Consider the following 20222-nt stretch of genomic DNA (forward strand, 5'->3'; position numbering starts at 1 on the left):
TGAAGTCGCAGACTTGTCCTCAAAAGTAATAATAGAAACAATTTGGGGCTTTCTCACTCTCTACTTCTATGTGTTCCTTCTGCAACACAAACATAATGAGAGAAGTTATATTCCACTATTTATAAACAGCACGTGACTACTGAGCAAACTGGGAATATGGGTACAAAAGGGCTTACATGTAATTGCTATGTGAGGGGCAAAGTGTTCACCACACTGGAGCTGCCAGCACTGCAAAAAGCTTTTCCTGCTTTTAAAGAACTCAAAAACTAAAATACATAAATTTTTGTTACTGCAAAACACTGTTTAAATGGGGTTTGCTTTCTCTGGTATCTAACAAACCTCTCTGCATCCTGTATATATACCAGAAAACCCATATCAACATTGTAAATCCACCTGAGATCTGATCACTTTGCTGATAGAATGCAATTATTTTTCATTATTGTTTTTTCTTTTTCCATAAAAGTATTGCACAGGCTGTGGTTTATTTGGGGTTTGCAACACCAAAAGATTACACAAAGTGGAAAACCATCATGATCTAGACTCTGAAAGTTTGCTGCAACTGCAGGTCAAAAGCTTTGCTTCTTTTAGACTACGAACTATTATAAACCCCCCCTGAAAACTACCTGCTTCATTATCTACTAAAAAGCCCCCAAACAAGAAATGGTATTCACATATTTGTTGTAAAAATTCTCTGGATTTTCTTTTGTGTTATATTTAATCCAAGCTGGGAAATTTTGTGACCATTGCCTGCCAGAAATGCACTGCAAAGACTAAAACTCAGATTCTCAAGGATTGAACACCTGCAGAAATTGGATTCTATTACTATTTGGAGTGCAAAAAAGGTCACCTCTTCCCAAGTTAACCACTCCCAGCTACTTCAGCTTCTTCACTGGTATGCCTTCCAGTTTGGACAGAATCAACAGTCATTCTGATTTTAAGCCTGTCAGCAACTCATTTGCTGTAAAAGACCTCAGTTCACCAAACTATATCCACAAACAAGCTTCTGTAGCAATTCAGTAGCAATTTATGACAGCTGCATTGGCAATACAGAAAGAAATCTTAACAAATTAGAAGCTGACACTGATTTTACATAATGGCAACCAAAAATGATGACTAGAAAATGAGTAATTCCAAATACAGTAATTCCATTTCTGCCTACTTTTAGGATGATTTGTCTTAGTTCAACCCTGTATATGCCTGCTTAGGGGAGTATGTGGAACTCCACTTGCAGGATTTTGCCTCATTCTTGAATGCCTCTCGGTAATTTTACCAACTGGTCACTCATTAACACTTTCTGCTATAACTTCTTTTTCCTTCTTCTAGCAAAGACAATATAAAAATTGATATAAAAAATCCAGTCCCAGTGACCATGCACTGAAAACGGAAAAGAAAGTGCTTGGAGATGTGACATTTTAAAATATCTCTTTAAGTTTAATTTTTATAAGGACAGAATGAGGCATATTAAATTCTTTTCATACTGTAAGGTATGAGAACTTGTACAAGAAAACCCCAAGTAAAATGATTAATCCAAGTGACTGAAAAGGCGTGAAAACAGTGCAAATCAGAATTGGCAGAGACTTGCTGAGATCTTGGAGACATCTGTTTTTGCTTTTGAATGAAGTCTGCTATGTACTTTAAAATAAGAGTGCAATTTGGATCTTTGCTTTTCCAATTTCGTTGAGAAACACTTAGTAAATATTTCTGCTAAGAGCATTCAGAGCCATGCTCTAGAGTCACTCTGTTGAAAGGCAAACACCTCTAGTGGTAGGAGTAAGATTGGGGCAGTATCAGGCAAATGCAACTTGTAAGAAATCACAATCCTGTTTTGAGTAAAAGCTCATGCTAATGGAAATGCAAAGCAAAAAGAAACTGAAGTGATAACACACATGATGATTGGCTTTGATAGAAAATGTTTTCCAACATTTTTGGGGGAGGTACCAATAGGGTCATGAAATACAGTGAATGTATAACAATAGCAAAAAGTGATGGATACAGTGTTGGAAATTCAATACAGAAAGGACTTCTCCTACAAACTCTGCCTTTCATAAACATTCTTACACAAGCAATCCTCTTGGGGGCCGCAGGATCAAAATATAAAAAGCATACACAGTCAAATGATTTCTGAGTGATACTGAACTTTATATATATAACTCTTTTTGTGGGAACAAAACTCTAAATTGTGTGGTACTGATTGGTGCTGCCAATCCCAAAGAGTATTAATATATTAAAGCCTTGATTCTGTAGACCACTGGCTTCCCAGAAAGGTCTCTACAAATGACTCAAGACTTTATTTGGTGGGTTTGGAAATGGCTACACTGTATACAAAAGTTTTTGTAGTTATTTTTTAAAAAATTAGCTTTACAAAAAACTTTTCCCTTTTTTTCTCTTTTTTCTTTTTTTTTTTAAAGATACCATTATCTACAGGAACCCATAAAAATTTTTCCATATTTACATCTAGATAGCTAATCATTGACAAACATTATATTGTGAAATAAAATATTGAAAGTGAATATCCAACCTTTTAAATAGACATTTGGCTCACAGCATAAACAACAGAAAAAACAAATAAACAGAACAACAACAACAAAAAGATCTGTTCTTCCTACAGGCCTGATCTTTTCCTTTCTCTTAATAAAAAAAGCAAAAAAAGAAAAAAAGTATATGGTGGGATCAAACATGCTGCTTCTAAGCAGAAAGCCAGCAACAAACTGCTCCTATCCAGCACCTCACACTGAAAAAAAAAGCTCTCTAAAGCTCATGTGAGTGAGCTGAGATATACACGTGCCCTGTTGATGCAGAACTGGCACCTGTCTCCTGCACTGCTCCTAATGCATCGTTTGCCTTTTATTCTGAGGAAGGGCATGGCCCCATGCTCCCCTTCTTCTGTTCTCAAGAGATATAGTGTAGCTTCATTCTTAAATTATGTATTTGGCCACTGATGCATGGAGGCACAAGGTTAAGTTAGGAAGAGGACAGCATGCCTCTACCTTCCAAGCACGTAAATTTGCTCTCTCCTTTTCTGCCCAAAGATGCACACTGCCCCACACAGCTATTCATGCACTCAGAAGTATACAGAGGGCCAGGCCCTCTCAAGGGGAACAGACCAGGATGCCACACTGTCCCTTGTAACCCCCTTTGGAAAATAAATTTCCTGGCATATCCCTTTTGCCAGCAGTCTGGGAAGTGCCAAGGGGGAGGATGAAGAGGAGGTGGAGGAACTCACACAGCTGGATGGGGCCAGGCCCAGCAGCCTGGGCTGCCATGACCCCTGCTGAAAGGCTGCTGCTGGCAGCTGAAGTGCAAACTGGGACTTGGAGGGAATGCAAAGCTCCTCAAATTGGTCTCCAGCTCCCTTGTGGGGACAAATTCTCTGAAATTCAGGCCTTTTGTTTGTTGTCGTGTACTGGGACATGTGCTACAGCTACTGTAATAAGAACTCAAACTATGCTATATTACTTTACTTGCACTCACACCCACAAACACCTCTTCATGCACACATAGATGTTGGCAGGTTATATCAGCATTCATATAAAGCTTTGGAACTTTTATCCCTCAGCATTAAGAGCAAAAGCTGCTTAACTGGTACCTTACTGTTAACTGCAAATGTGCTTTAGAAGCAGCATTTCCTTAGATAACTTTCTTCTGTAAATATCACAGTGACCATAATATATCATTAAATGTATTTTGCTGAAGTGCACAGCCAATAACCATGGCTATATATATATTTATATAATTCCACCCACCCCCAAATCTCTTTAAAGAAAGTCTGTAAAAGCCGGTGTCGCAGTGTGAAAGCTTCCTTGAGCATAGGAGTTTAAACAATGTACCTCACCATTAAAAGGAAAGAGAAACAAATTAAACAGCTGTAGGCGCATTATCCCACACTTCTACAGTGTTGTGTCTAAATGCTGTGCTGGCTTGAGAAAGCATCTGTGCACAAGTCAATCTGTCTTAAAATACTGCTGTAAATATTGTCATTGGTTTGGTTCTACAGTTGTGTTCTCCTCTTCATCCCTTTTGGGTTTCCCTTTCTCTTCCTCCTCTTCCCTGATGGCCTGGATTTGTTCTGAAGACTGATGCAGCGTGGACTGCTCCGTGCCTTGCTTCTCTGTCCCAGCTAACCTCTCCTCGTCCTCAATCACTTTCTTCCACATTTTATGGTTCTGAAGCAGGTGCTGAGTGATCTGACAGTAGATTTTCCTCCTCTTGAACTTCTTCTTTCCTGCAAAATACCATGTGGCATTAAGGTACTATTTTCTGTGAGAGAAGAAGAAAAAGGGACTGAAGGTGTAGAAAGCAGACAGGGTGTACTACGGCATATAGGCACTGAATCAACAGATTTTGAAACTTACAAACTTTAACAGTCTTAAATTCAAAAACCTATACCTATCCAGACCTCCAGGAGAACAAACTGGTTTCCTGCATAGTTTGAGCCTCAGCTTCATCCTATCATAAGCTGCATGCTGTCCCTGACTATGCAGCTCAAAAACACATCTAGTGCTTGAATGATTAGCATAAAACATGTTGCTAAGCTGTTCCTGCTCATTTTTTTGTATCAAGTACTTAAAAGACTGATCAACCTACTCAGTAACACACACATCACATTCTGTGCCCTCTCCCCCCTGGCCCCCAATGGATCCCTGCTGAATGCCCTGTAAAAAAACAAAAACAGTCACAATTTTGTTGTCTCCACATTTTAGCTCTGATCTGAGCTGTAGAAAAATAATGAATGAGCAAGCATTAGTAATTAAAGGAGGGAACACATTCCTATGTTCCTTTTTCAAAGACAGAGATTGACCATTCCACCTTTGGGGTGGAGATGACCTTAAAGCCTTTGCACAACATTGCTTCAGCAAAGAAGACTGACCACTAAACACTATCAGGAAGCTTGCTCGTCTTTGGTTTTGAAGCATCAGTTCCCTGCTGCTAACCTATAAAATGTTTTTCAAGTAGTAGTTCTCATGGCTCCTGACACAGCTGCACTGCAAGTGTTTTGCTGTCTGAAGTGTGTTTTTTTCTGTATCAATATAGCCTGCTCAACATAGACTCTTAACTCCTGAATGGTACAGAGCTTGAAAATGTTCCCTGGTCATCAATAGTGGCAATGGCAGTCACACAGCTGAAATAATAACCCCTCCAAAGACAACTGCTTATTTCTCTTTTAAAGAAAATGACGCAGAGGAATCTTTTGTACCAAATAAATTTGCGTAGATTAGTATTTGCAGGTTGCCTAAAGTATCTCTGTGTCAGGATCCAAAATGTTTAGCCCTTGAAGCTTTTGAACTGGAAACAAAGAGCTTTTCACTGAGCACAAACCAAATCCAATTCAATCCTTCATTAGAAAGCCCTCGGTTCCCTGTAGGAAACCTTCAGGTTTAGCACTAGTAAGAAGTCCCTACTCTGCCAATACTGCAGCAGGACATTCTCTCCTGGGTTTCCTGGGTGACCCCGCATCTTGCTGCTCTCTGCAGACACCAGCAAGCACTTGCTGTGCTCTGAATTACTAAAGACTGAGTCTGTTTAATTCTTATGCTTCCATCACAACTCTGGGGGAATTACCTACATAATAACAGAAAACAATTTTAAGCTACCTTAAGGTTCAATAACTCTTTATCTCAAATGCTTTAGTGAATTATCAGGACCTAGGTGAAGTGTTTTCTTCTACAATTATATTTCCACCTGCCTAAAAGGCATTTCCATCAAGAAAAAGAGCTTCCCCAACATTTACACAACTCTGTATGTACGTATCTGACATCTCAACCTCTCGTTTCACTGAGAAAGTTTAGAACATCCAAAATTGTGTTGATGATAGGTATAAATTTCTAATGACCTGTAAGACCCCTATATTGGCACAAAAGTTGCTGTATGTACCTGATTCAGGTCCACACAATCACATAGAATTTAGGGAACTGGAAGAAAGCAGTCCGCAACATGCTCATATGATCAAGAAATAAGCACCCACATTTGGTAAGAATGAAATAGAAATAACGTGTTTGGGTATTTCAAAACTTCTGATACATTCATTTTTAAGGTTTTGAAAGAATGATAAAGAGTCTAAAAGCACCAGGTTGAATATTAAAGTACTGTTATGGAGTAGAATGTGAAAAAGAAAACAGAAGACAAATAAAAAATGGTCTGTTTGCAATGTGACAAGGGTTAATAATGGTCTGTGCTTTTAACCTGAAAGCAGCACTGCTGGACTTGACTAGCAGTGATACAGAAGGTATGTGAATAGAGAAATGAGGTGAAAGGGAACTAAGGCTTTTAAAGTAAGGTTAGACACTCCAATGGATAAATGAGAAGATCCTTTACCTTTCTTTTTAATACTGCAGTATCATTTTCAGGCTTTGGGGTCTATGTTGGTTACTTACTGCATACGCTTTCCGTCTCTAGGTGATTCCATAAGTGCCAGTCTGCCACTTCAATATGTGGCTCTGCCTGCTATTACAGAGCTGGTAGACCATAAGGTGCCAAAACAAACCTGTGTGGGCTGTATTACCTACTATTTGCTGTTGTCAACAGCATCTTTTGTGCATGAGAACCTGCTAAACTTAAGTTACAATCAAATGTGTGTGACTTAACAACAGCAATGATTTCTTAAGTATAAAATGTATAACACTGGATCTTACTAGAGACATAAGGTCAATTATGCACATCGAGAGATGAAAATTTTAGTTCTACATCCTTATGTGACTTATTGTAATCATCAAATCCTTCCACTTCTCAGCTTCCAAGACAGAAAACAGGGATAGGCATGAAAATGTGTGGGAAAGAACAGAAAAAGTGAGGCTGTTAAGAGAAAAAAAAAAATCACTATTTCACTAGTGCATGTAAGGCTAATGCTTTGCAGAAGGATTAAATATAGGGGAAGGGGAGAAAGATGACCAGGAGGAAGGAAAGCATGCAGGATTAAACTGGTAAAACAAATAGGTCTACAGATAGAGCCTTTTATCTTAAAAATCACTTCCAGTGAGTGCCTGAGATCTTTCAAGGTACAGGTTTCCTCTCAGTATGACAAATGTTGGCACTGTTGCCCTTCTGGAGTAGATGCAGAAGACTATTTGCTTTAGTTACTGATTTAGTAACCTTTAGCCAGAAAGGCCAAGTGACACAGCTTCAAACACACAACACAGCAATGCTCAGTGCCAAGTCTCTCCCTGTTCTTACCCACACATTATCTTGAAGAGATTTGCATTAAAACACTTCCATTGCTAAAACCTCTTTTACTGCATTAGCATCTCAGAGCCTCATTCTATTATTCCTGTACATAATGCTAACTTGTGGAAATGAGTGCTTTCCAGGAAAAAACCTCTCAACCATCCTTTCTGCAACTGCAATTGTTGCAGTCTACTTACAGTCTAAAAAGAGTCTAAAAAAGCCTCATGCACAGACAGCTGATCCACCACCAGAAACCTCAACTGAAGGCAGAAATGAGTAGGAGATAAGAACAGCAATACACATCAGTCCTGAAAACATGGAGCATCCCCATTACCAACGTAACTGGCTATATTCCAGCTTTACCAAAGGCAGCACTGAATCACTGTAACTCTGGAGACGCCCATGTTGAACTTCACCAGTTCACAGTCTCTATGCTTTTACAATATGTCTGTTTAGCTATTTGGCCACAATATGAAACTTTCTCTGTTAAAAAATTTAAGTGTGACCATCTTACTGGATTCAGTATTTTCACAAGTTTCCATTTCTGCTGTTTCTTCCTCTTCATGCTCATCAGTGTCTCCTGATTCATCACTATCTTCTATCCATTTTCCTGGCATCAGCCCTGCTGAGTCATAGGAGTTACACAGTGGTCCCACAATGTGAGTGATGAAAGATTCCTGGAGGTGTGCCAGCTGAGGAGCAGAGCGATCCATGAAGGGACTGATCGGCAAGCCCAAGCTAGCCTCTTCATCACCCTGCAGATGAAAAATAGCGGTAATTTCTCTGAAGTAAATGAAACAAAACCATGTCATGAAAAGGAGCAATGCACATCAGCCAATTAAAAATGATGAAAGAAAAATAATTCATCTCTAATGCCACTTCCACAGCACACCAGCATGAAATCACAGTGACATCACATCAATTGGTTAATCAAAGTTACAGCTCTTTTCTTGTAAGAGAACTCACCACCGACAGTATGAATTTAACAAGGATGTTAGTTGATGACTGTGCAAAATGATACCCACTGCCCTTGTCCTGTACTTGACACTGTGAGTATGAAAATGTGAAAATAATTAATTTCTTCCTTTCTTCATGTTACTAAAAAAAAAAACAACAAACCCCATCTGATTTTGTGATTGTTAGTTCACTAACCCTGTAGTCAGCCACCTGTTTGCAGGGAACAAGACTGAACTTCTACATGCACAGGCTATCTCACTGAACTAGTTTTCTTATTAATTTTTTCCTTACTATACTTAGCATGGAAGGGTCCTCTTGGCTTGAGGTCATAAGTATTTGTTTCCTGGGACTATTAGAATGATCCCTATGAAAGCAGTATTGACTCAGAAGCAGTCAATCTTTGCCATAAGGTTTTTCCTAGGTTTTCTTGGGGAAAGAGGGTAGAGGGCAGGTACAGGAAGATTTTTTTTTTCTCCCTCCTTTCATGATGTAAAAGAAAGTAAAACTTGCAGAACCAAGTCTGGCATACTCGCTCATCCCTATCACAGCAAAGCTTCTGGTGATATCAGTGAGTTTTCAGCTGAGTGGACATGTCAAGATTGTATGCCATCTGCCCAAGCAAAAAAATCTAATCCCACTAATCAAGCCTAATATGAAAATTAGTTTTTAATACAATACAGAGATCTATGTTTGAGAATAAAGATTAGAATTTGGAAAGATATTTTCAGTTTCCATTATTTAGGTTACAAGGAGAATTTATCTCCTTGTAACCTAATTTTTCCAAAAGTTATGGACAATGTATTTAGTCAGGCCAAAGAATAAGAATTAAATTTTGAAGTATGCACAATGAATATCTAAGTTCCTTGTGTTTTGTTATTTTATGATAACCTATCCCCAAATGTTATGTTCAAAGATTAAATGCAAAATATTAGTATTAACAAAACACTGAAACATGCCATCCATTCCTGAAATTGCAAGCAAATTAAGAAGAGGTGGCAGCTCACTCTTCTTTATAGTAACACATCTGAGATTTCCTGGATGTGAGGTGTCAGTAATGGGAAGAAAGCTGACTCTTGAATATTTATAAGTTCTTTTTTCATCATCTGTTAAAACATAATTCATTATGTGAAACATCTTGCAATGTGTTTTTGGTTCTTTTTAATATGTCTAACCTGTCTTCAAATAAGTGCTGAGTATGGGGAGGGAAGAAAAGGAAACATGCTATAGCTATATGACACAGGATTTTGAATGTTTCTGTTCAATATGTTTTTAATTAGGAGTTTTTATTATATAGGAGTTCTTTTAAAAAAAAAAATTGGTGTTTATTAAAGGAAATTTAAAAAAGATGTTTCATTATTTTCACAACAAAGGTTGAATGCACATATGTTTTCTGATAACAGTCTTAGGGAAATGTAAACTTCCCACAGAAATCTTCTTTTTAGAAATGAGAAAATAAAGATGTTTTCCCTCTCTGAAAAAAATCTAAAAATCAAAAGCACTTGAGAAGTTTGATACACCTCTCATACCATATTACATTAAAGAAAATCAGATTTTAACCTAGGTTAAATAAATTGAGAATCTAGATAACATGCTATTCTGAATCAAATTTTGCAGAGAGGAGAAATTTTGAATGTAGATTTATATATTTATTTACAGGATTATGAGAAACATAATCTCCAACAGCCCTTTGGAGCAGCTTCCAAGAGCATGAAAACATTACTAGCACACCTTTCTGACTGGTGGAAAGTAACCCAGACTCCTACTCTAGAACAGATAACACAGTATCCTGACACACATGCTCCTCTCAAGCTTGATTTAGTTCTCACTATCCAACACTTTGACAATATTAATGTATTGGAGCACCTACTATCCTCTGACATTAATTACGTGGGATCAAAGAAGAGTCATACCATTTATCTGGGCAACAGGTTTTGTCTGCATGCAGTAGTCACCCACATAAGCTATGAACACCGCCAGAATTAAGTGAAGTACAACTTTTTGGGAGAGTTTTAATGAAAACAAATATGAAGTATCTCCTGAAAGAGTACTTGGGACATGAAGGTTGACCTCTTTTTATGGGACTCTCTTTCTTCAAGAAAAAAATGAAAAGAAAAATGGAACCAACTATATATGTAATTCATGTAAGGGTCATTGTTCTCTCTTTTTCTCAGGACATCTAACATAAATAAAGGATCTTCAGGTCAATGTTTGAATTTTATCCCTTTTCCCATTTCTTTACATACTCCAGATGGCGGCAGCAGCAGAAAATCCTGTTTTTTTTTCAAACTGTAAGTACAATAAATTTAAGAGAAGATGAAAAGACTTTAAAAGGGATTAGTCTGTGACTTCAAGTTACTGCACAGCCTCCTTGAGAAATCTGTGGGGTGTCTGGTTCAGTGATTTAACCTGCTCGATTCTTCTCAAAAAGACAGGATGTAGAGTTTAGTCTAATCAGCACATTCAAAATATGTTCCCACTTTGGAAACAGAGGAATAGTGTGGGAACAGCCCTGTCCCTTGCACTCAGCAGGGCTAAATAGGTTATAATGAGAAAAGGTTTAATTAAGGGCTCCTTTACACCTAGCAGGAGAGGACCAGTGCCTGGCTCTATTCCCAGGTCTTTGTAAATCAGTGGCTGTCCTCCTTCCTTGCGCTACCATCAGCTGAGCCTTGCATAATTAGTGCAGTTCTACTGACAAATCCTCTGAAAGCTGAAAGTGTTATCTTCAAAAATAAAGCACAAGTCAGGATCAATGTGTACCAAGCAGATATGGTTAGTCTGTAATAAACTGAAAGTCAATGCTATAGTCGTGTTCAGCACATAAGAGTCCTGTGTGTGTGAACAGAGATGTGGCCCATAGGGAAGCTAAAAATAATTCCTCTGCTCTGTTTAGATCATTTCAACAAGGGTGTTGTGTCCAGTTTTGGAGTCTGCATGTCAATAAACATGAGAGCCACCTGGAGTGACTGCAGAGGAGAGCAATGAGAACAAGCTGATGTCTTGAAAAGAAGAAAGGATGAAAACGTAGTTTGCATTAAAGAAGACTGAAAGGAGACAAGATCACTGCAAACAAAAAAAAAAAAATAGAGGAAAGGAACGCTTGTTCACCATGTCCACTGTAAAGGTAGTGCAATAGGGGAACAGTTAAGCCTGGAGAAACCCCATTGTAAAAGGTCTTTGAGGACACGTCAGAAGCATCAATGACAAACTGCCTTCACTGATCCAGCAAAAAGATGGACTGGTGTAGCCATCCCCTTCACCCCTATTCTCTGTGATTTTCACTTATCACCTGCATGATGCAACACAAGACATGCAACCAGCAGATACCACTTTGTACATGCATTTATTTACCTGTTCGTAAAACTCATTGACAATGCCTTCCGTCCATTGCAGATGCAAATCTTTGCATTTGGCAGGCCCATTTATATCTGCCAGTTTGATACACATCTGACAAACCAGCAAGCGGTCGTTCTCATTAGTCCAGTCAATTCCAACATCATCATTCACCTAGTAGACAGAAAAAGGAAAACCTTGACACTAATCCTAGGTAAAATGATGCATCCACAGAAAATTTCTGCCCTGGGGTATCTTACAGCATACTTCGCTGTGTAACAAAATCACAAGTGTAAGCAGGTGAGGTAATCCAAGGTTGGAATTTACAATCAGCTGCAGAGCAATATGTAAAAAGAAAAATGTGAAAAACAAGAACACTGAGATAAATGATAAGAAATTAATATTTAGCAAATGATGTGCTTGTTTGAAAGCCTTTGCTAAGAAAACAAACAAATGCAATCTTCCCATAACATTTTACAAGAAGTTATTACCTAATTGGTGTAAAAAAGATAAATTACCATCAAACACTATAGTGATTTAATTGCAATGTGAAGACACATGTAACAAGCTTATTTCTCTATTTGATCTAAGTATGTCTGAAAGTATTCCCTATGGTTTTCCTTTTCTCTGTTTTTCCCATACATCCCACCATAAAAGGTATATATACTTATAACTGCTCTATAATAAAAGCATCACATTATAGAACTGCAGAAAGGTTGAGGTTGGAAGGCACCTTTGGAGATCATCCAGTTCAACTCCCCTACTAAAGGCAGGGTCAGCTAACACAGGCTGTTCAGGATCATGTCCAGTTTAACTGTGAGTATCTCCAAGAAGGGAAGCTCCACAATCTCTTTGGGCAACCTCTTCCAATGGACAACCCTCATCCTTTCTTGGTTTTAAATGGGGATTCCTATGTATCAGCTTGTGCCTGTTGTCTCTTGTCCTGTCACCAGATACCACTGAGAAGAGTCTGGCTCCATCTGCTTTACTCTCTCCATAGGTACTTATACGCATGGCTGCTTCCCATCAGGTCCCACAGACTTGTGTATATTCAGTTTTCTTAAGTGCTCCCTAACCTGATGCCGATCGCTGAGGATAAAGACTTCGCCATTTCAGACTTCTCTCACACCTCAGGGACCTGTGATTCCTGAATCCAGGTCTTAGCTCCAAAGACTGAGGCTGGAAAAGCATTGAGGACTTCAGTCTTTTACATCTCCAAATGGTCAGCGATAGTGCCCTTTACTGCCATTAGCCACATTTTCTTATCTCAACCTTTTCTTCTAGAATATCTCCTGGTGTGGGATGGGCTGTCTTCTGCTGGACACTTAATTTTTGAAATTCAAATCCCTTCATGAAACACAGCTTAAATTGTCAAGCTTGCAATAGTTGAAAATGGACAGAAAGTTGTTGTGCCATGACTAGATGAAACTTCCATGTCCTCTGTCAACATGTCCCCTGCTTCATATGCCAGTGGGCCCATATGGTGAGGGCTTTGATTTTGGTGCACTTGTTCCAACACAAATAATGTCAGAGAACAGCAAGTGCTCCGATGCACTGATATCATCAAAGTCTTGGTCAGTAAGCTTCCTTCTTTATTTCTTCTTAGTACTTTCCAGACTGCAAGTTTTCTGGTGGGAGGATGCTCACATTACATATGTTTACACTGCTTCTGGACAGAAGGGACTCTGAGTGTAGCCTTGATATACTCAACTACAGTTCAGCAACTCAATCAATAATATGATCAGTTAGAGCTAATTTTATCAGTTATAACACCTCCACCCATAAACTAACATTTTGTGTCTGCTCTCTGAGAACGCTCTGGTACAAAAAACTTTTTTGCCAACCAAACATAAGTAACTTATTTTAAAGCAGTGATTACTCTGGGAAAGCCAGGCTTAGCCACAAGCACTGGTTAATATGCTCGCCTTCTTCACTTTTTATTCCATGCAAGACCATGTGACTATTTGAGCAATAAGGAGAGAGAGAAAGGTTAACAGATGCCCTTACAAATCTGCAGAGAGCTGGCAGGACTTGATACCTCAGACTGTTCTCCGATTTATCTGCTGTGTCTTGCGTATCACCTTCCTTGGTTACAACAGTGATTATACCTACTGTTGTCCAGCCCGATAGGTTTAGTTTTCAATATCCGCAATTTACACCTAATACTTTGGTCAAGCTTGTCCTCTTCCACAGCTAAGACAGTCTCTGTGACAAAGCCACAGTAATCACTTGGTTTAACCTGTCTTTCTTCATTCCTCAGTTACGTTCACATAAGTGAAGGCTTTGGTTCAAACTGTTGAATTCAAAGGATATATTCAGACAGCTTAAATTCTTCGTGCTTTATTGTCATTGTAGCCCTGAGAGATAGAATCTGCCAAATCTGTTCAATACTTCATGAGGAAATCAGGTTGGTGAAAATGGTCCCAGAGCTTAAACTTTAAGACCTAAAGAAACCTCCCCAGTACTACAGGAGGTTTTGGGACATGACTAGGAGGCGTGCAGAAGGATTTCAGTCTTTTACAGATCTACAGGTCAGTTCTGTCTGCCTTGGACCATAATTTAAGGCATTTCTTTACAGCTTCTTAAAGCCTAATAAAGACACAGATGTTACAGGGAAATGGAAAACAAAACCAGTCATACAACTGCAGGCTGCAAAATTTCAGGATACAGGTCCATCCTAAGCAATATGACAAGAAAACATTTCATGTCACCAAACTATCTAGGAGGTCCTAGTCCTGGAAGAGAAAAATGCTGTGCTTAGTGTGTTTCTCACAAGGAACAAGAAGGCAGTACCAGCTCCAAAGACAGGTATAATCTAGGTAACATGCCAACAGCTTTGATGGATGATGGAGTTTATTAAAGTAACTTGATATGTGGTGATTTCCAATAACTTAGGTTGAAACTGTACAAGAATTTTTAAGAATGGTTTCCCAGGGTTGTAATCCTATATTTACTGAATGGAGCATGCAGGAAAGACCTTTAGTCACCTTCTTTCTGGGGTCTACCCATTTGAAAAAAAGTAGGACAGAAAGATCATGCTTTCATAGCATTTGAAATTAGAATTAAATAATTGTTATTATTTCTGTACTTTGATAATGCAATAGTATGATTAAACCAATAAAAGTTCACATTAAGTATTTAGCCATTATGGAAACTTGGCAACATCTTTGGTTTTCTTCCCAAGTGCTTTACTAATAGGTCTAAAATGCCATTAAAGAAGAAAACAATGTTGAAAAGTAGGATGTAAGTGGGATTTATATTCAAATAGTCTGCAATATCCTTATCCTTAAACTGCTTTCTGAAGAAAACATATATGAGAAAAGAATCTGTACTACTAAATTAAGTAAAAAATAACAGCATATTACCATTCAACAAAATGTTTTACAGCAGCCAAAAGGACATTTAGAAGAAAGAGCAACCCAACAGCCTTTCTAGCCTTTTTCACTATGGTGCTACATAGTGAGCCACAATCTGTTCTGACCGTCCACCACAAACCTGAACCAATCTTCTTACCTTGGCATTGAACTTGGCAACAAAATCAAAGTGTTTCTTCAGGTCAGTAGCTAAAATGGCCTCAATGACAAGGAAGCGGAAATGCTTGAACTCCACATGGTCAAGATTGACCAGGAAGTTGTACTCTGGCCTTGACATGAAAAGGTTCCAGGCAGCAGCAGCGTGGTGGTTCTCCAGGACAGAGCGGTCATTGTACAGCACTGCCTGTGAAAGCAATAGAGGCAGCCGAAAGTTGAGAAACCTCTTAGCAAAAGAAACTGCATCATATGTCAAGAGATTATTCTGTTTCAGGACACAAATTAATGACTAATATAATATAGGTGTGTGCTTCCCCGATTTTAACCTCATTTAACAGGGATTATTGTCTTTGGTATTTGTACTTTGCAACTGTGTCCATACTGGACTGATTCCAAACACAGAAACAAGTGCAATTCCAGTTTGCAACCTGTCAACACACATTCAGCCTGACACAATGCTAAAATCCAAAATTGGTTAAATCTTTAAGAAAATAAGATGCGTAACTCTCACAGTGATGGCAATATGGTATTCTTGTTTTTTTCAGAACAGTACGCTGAAGCCAGGCAGGTCAGCTGTGTAAAGCAAGCAAAGATGGTCTCTCATCTAAGCCAATAAACAGTGACTCAGAATTGCTGAATTCAACTCCCAACACCGGCAGCAACTTCTGTGTAACCTTAGGTAAGTCTCAATTCTTCAATTATAAAACGGAGATCCATTTCCACACATACTCCTGCCCTGATAGATGCATAGTGTAAAAATACCTTCATAAAAGCCTGCAGCTGCTTGTATTCTATAGGAACAACAGAAAATATGTCACAGTCATGCATAAAGTAACTTGCATGGCGCATCGTGTTTTTTATTGTATTTTAATCTTTCTGAGTCTTACTGGGTGGAACAATTCTTCCTTTATTTCACAGTTACAGATTCTCTATCAGTCAGCAGAGCGTTAGCTTCTCCTTCACTAAGACATTTTATCAGTACCTTTCTTAACAGCTCTACTGAGGGTGGTGAGGGTGGGTAAGAAGACTCTTACTGGCAATCCCTACATGAAATGATTTTTTTGGTCACTTTGATAAACTGTTTCAAAATATTTGGTAGACTTGTGCATAACGGAAGCCACAAGACAAGAAGAAGCTGCTACTGAGGACTTTCCAAACTTAACAGGAGCACTGCTCGAGATTTATTTACCTGAGGAGCACTTGTTGCTACCAAGAAGGCATTGGTCCTTCCTGGATGATCATAATCATGCATGGCTGCAGCTACATAAAGAGCCATCAATTCAAGGGCAGGGATGTTGCCAGCTAGGCATCCGTAGCTGTCATCTGTAGGTGTGTATGTCTTCGAGAATACATAACCCATATGGCCATGAGTGATCCCACTATCAGAGTCTGAGCAGAAATAAAAGAAATTGGGAGAAAAAATAATCCTTACCACTTTTTCAGTGATTTATTGAAACTGATAGAAGCAGGAAGAGACAAATTTACAACACATAATAGAAAAATAAACACATCCTGACCCCAGCACTTGCTGATACTGTGCACATGATCCAGTGCAATAAGGCATACAACTGGAAAGAAACAAACTCTGATTCCATCTGGGGATCTTCCGGCAATGCAGCAGAGTCAGTAGCCATAAGCCATGGAATCATGGCCATTCCGGAGCTTTGTGGGTAACTCAATCTTCTCACTCCACCATCTAATTGCTTCACCATATAGATTAGCCTATAAGACACTAACAGTCCTTACTTAAAACAATGGACTAGCATTTATTAACTCAATTATGCTTCACATTTTCTAATCCAAAGGTCTACACTTTGGATCTTTGCTGATAATCCTCCGTTTGAAGCAGCTTGAACATTCCTGTCAGATGCAGATAGTAACTGAGATGTTTTGCTAATTTAATCTGCTTGAATAGGTCTTATATGCATCTGAACAAAGTCTTTCAAATAACAAACGCCAAAAAGCCACAAAACTCAACCCCTTTCATTGCACCTATTTTATCTCACTTAAAAAGCCTCCAACAACCCCTGCTAATAAAGTTTTCCAGGAACAAATATGTTTCCCAACCCACCAAAATATCCTGAAGAGTTTAACAAATGATATGCCACAAACACACCACCAGAAAATGTAGAAATGGAAGAGGTTTCCTTCAAAACTCCCACAAACTATAGCAAGGTCCTCTAGTTGTTACAGCTGAACCTGGCTAAGTTAATATAAAAACGGAATAAGAGCAGCTTCTTGTAAGGAACAAACATAAAAAACAGACAAGTGGTCTTGCAAGCTGGTTGTAAAATGGTAACAAGTCTCCTTCTTTGGAGACAGTGGGGAAGCAAAGGAACAGTTCACGACAGCCAAGTAGTGGCAATGCTGCATGCCTCAGAGATTTTGTAATAGTAAAACAATGCAGGGTTTGAGGATTTAAGTCTACACTGCTTCTGGAGCAGCACTGAAAAACACTACCAATAGAGTTTTCCTATGAAAAAAGTTATTGTAAAAATCAAACTGTAACAAACTGTAGCACCCATTGCAAACAAACTGCAATGTGTGCCACAAAGGCTTGCATTCACACATTGTTAAGTATTAGGCTTTCAAGGACCAATTCCATTGTCTTCAGAGTTACATAAACATACTTTAACCTCAACATCCAAGTTACCACTCAACTTAAAAGTTTATATGATAACAAATATTGTATGCAATCCTCAACTGCTGGCTTTCTTACAGCAAATCTCAGGAAAAAAAAACCTTTAAAAATACAACATATACACTTGCACATTTAAATATACCTGAATCACTTGCTGACCCGTGATCATTAATCACAGTTGGGAGTCCTGGGATGGGCTGAGTAGTAAGGTACCAAACAGCATGTAGAACATCAGTTGCATGGATTCGGTTGTGATCTGTGATACAAAGCAAATTACCCTGCTATTAAACTCTCATTTCCCACAGAGGGAAATCAGCACCATCTAGTGGGTACTGCATGGCAGTCAATCGAGGGACAAATCAAACATTATCAGAAACATGCAAACCAGCAGTATTCAGTAAATGCTCAGATTTTCTTTCACTAAAGTTGAAGCACATTCAATGGTATGTATCACACCAGTCAAGAAAGAGAAAACAGAGTGGTACTGCCTATGCTACCAGATCCAATCCTTTACTCAAGTGGTTGCCTTTAGCTTCTTAAATGCCATCATGTAAAATATGCACTGTTAATCTCTGATTCAAATGAAATCAGTGGGGAAAATCTCACCCACTTCAGCAGTCAAGATTTCACTTAACTTCTAAACACAAGACAGGTAACACTTACCTGACTCTACCTGAGCAAATATAAGTGCTTTGCTAGCAGCTGTACTGCAAAAAAATCAAATTCAGGATAGGTGTACACTGCACAGTTAAATCAGGTTCTTTCTGAGGTTTTCTCAGGCCAGAGATAAGAGTTATGGCCCTGGATCTTGTAATTTGACTTACTACAACCTCTCTTTGCAGAAGTGAGAGATAAAAGTCACCTCAGGGCTCATAGCACCAAATCCTACAAGGCCAGATAAACTATTCCACAACCAACACAACCGGCTGAAAAAGGATCACATGCTAGTTCAGCACAAAGCATGATCTAAATGCACATTAGCAAAAAGCAACCATGATGCTGAAAGAGGGCTAATGCTTTGCTGCACCAGGACCGAAGCTTGCACTTGAGGTTAAATCAACAAAGGACAAGCAGTTCAGCTTGTGATTTAGGCTAATTTTGGGCAGAGCACAGGTATCTTCTGCAATGACTAAGTAAACACAAAGAAATCTGCTATTCAAAATGATAGCCTATGGCCACACTGCTGCTACGGCAGCTCTGGAAAGATGTATTTCAGAGAACAAAGCACAAAAATTTGGGATTCTACTGCTGTGTCACTCCCATCTATAAAACTCACAATGGTGGAAAAAACCTCTGCACTCTGGGGGAGTAGAAGAGACTGGCAGCAAGAAGTGTTAGCAACCTGATTTTACACCTGTTGCATCCTAAAGATAGGCAGTGTATAGCAGATAGGGGTTTCTCGGCACCGACGCTGAACTTCACCCTAAGGCCGCTCCATCTATTAGGTTATTTTTGAAAAGAAGAAAGCAAAATAAGGAAGGACCCTTCTCTCCCCCGCCTTCCTTGAAGTACTAAGAACATCTCTCCTGAGACACTAATCTCCCTAGATGATGGCCCTGCACAGGGGTCTAATACTTTTCTCAGGAGTAAAAGCTGGATTGGCCTCTTGTGAAACTTGTACTGATTTAATCCAACTGGGATGGTCACCATAAATTTTGTGTGAATAACCCATTTTTCAGTTCAGAACCAGAAGAAAGAAATGGTTAAGTTCAAACAAGTTGCTTTGTTTTTTTCCCCTTCACAGAAATGAAAAACTGGAAGGCAAACTAATTTTTTATGAGACAAAATATACTGCTTTACTAAACCAAAACATGCTTAAGAAAAACCAGTGTAATGAAGGGCTACATTCATAAAAAATCCTGAGACTCTATGAATATTTAAATGTTTTAAATAAAGAGGAATGGCTCCAGTAGGACAGACCAACTGTGGAACATCCACCTATAACTTCTTTAGGCTACAATCTGCTGCTTCAAATCCCCAGTCCGGTTCAAACACAAGGAAAGATTTGAAATTTGGTCTCTCACTTTCCCGAAGAGAGTCTAAAAGTCCTGACTGGAAGGCAATTTGAGGTAGCTTTCCTTCAATCCCTTCCACCGTAGATGTTGCAATGGTATTTAATATTTTAAGAGAGAGACTATATGACTTATTAAACCAGTATTTCAGACATTTTTCTGGAAGGTGGGAGGAAACAGACTGTCCTCTATTCCTCAGCACTGGGGTTATCTACCAGCTAAAGGGGGTAATAACTCCCTCTCTCCTCATGGAAAAAAAGACTTTTGCAGTTTGCTTGGTAAATTTGGTTTGAATTAGTAAATACTTTGGGGATGACTGAAAGCAGGTTTTTCAGTGAATGAATGACTCACATGGAAAAATATCAGCCAAGCTGTATTTTCAGTGTAGTTGCACTCAACTACTTGGCATATTTTTTCTGCTTTACAAAGCTCATCTCCTTTGGCTGCATAGAACTGCAACTGTGTAAAAATCCAAATGGCTCATGGGGCGGAAATGTTTCAGTAAACTCCAACTGGGGCACTGGGGTACACTTGCAGAATCAGCAAACAGTTCTTTGCACTTGTAGTAGCTTTATTCTGTTTTAGGCTTGC

General features: G+C 38.9%; 1 protein-coding gene across 4 annotated transcripts in view; it reads right to left on the reverse strand.

The window, feature by feature from the left end:
* Nucleotides 1-1405: 1405 nt before the first annotated feature.
* The window catches only part of PDE3A (phosphodiesterase 3A), a 251151-nt gene continuing 232334 nt past the window's right edge, over nucleotides 1406-20222 (reverse strand). For 2 of the 4 annotated variants that reach the window (XM_061444572.1, XM_061444575.1), the window contains 6 exons: nucleotides 17762-17875; nucleotides 16168-16367; nucleotides 14962-15165; nucleotides 11467-11622; nucleotides 7673-7913; nucleotides 1406-4222 (listed from right to left, as the gene is read on the reverse strand). In XM_061444572.1, the coding sequence (XP_061300556.1) occupies nucleotides 3975-4222; nucleotides 7673-7913; nucleotides 11467-11622; nucleotides 14962-15165; nucleotides 16168-16367; nucleotides 17762-17875 (1163 nt within the window). In that variant the 3' untranslated portion in view covers nucleotides 1406-3974. Of the gene's footprint in view, nucleotides 4223-6680; nucleotides 6790-7664; nucleotides 7914-11466; nucleotides 11623-14961; nucleotides 15166-16167; nucleotides 16368-17761; nucleotides 17876-20222 lie in introns of those variants that run through there. The other 2 variants (XM_061444573.1, XM_061444574.1) reach the window with 2 other exon arrangements.

Source organism: Pezoporus flaviventris, unplaced genomic scaffold (genome assembly GCF_033815535.1).
Source record: "Pezoporus flaviventris isolate CSIRO_AGI_PZ_B2104156 unplaced genomic scaffold, CSIRO_AGI_Pfla_v1 ptg000002l, whole genome shotgun sequence".
NCBI classification, from domain to species: domain Eukaryota; kingdom Metazoa; phylum Chordata; class Aves; order Psittaciformes; family Psittacidae; genus Pezoporus; species Pezoporus flaviventris.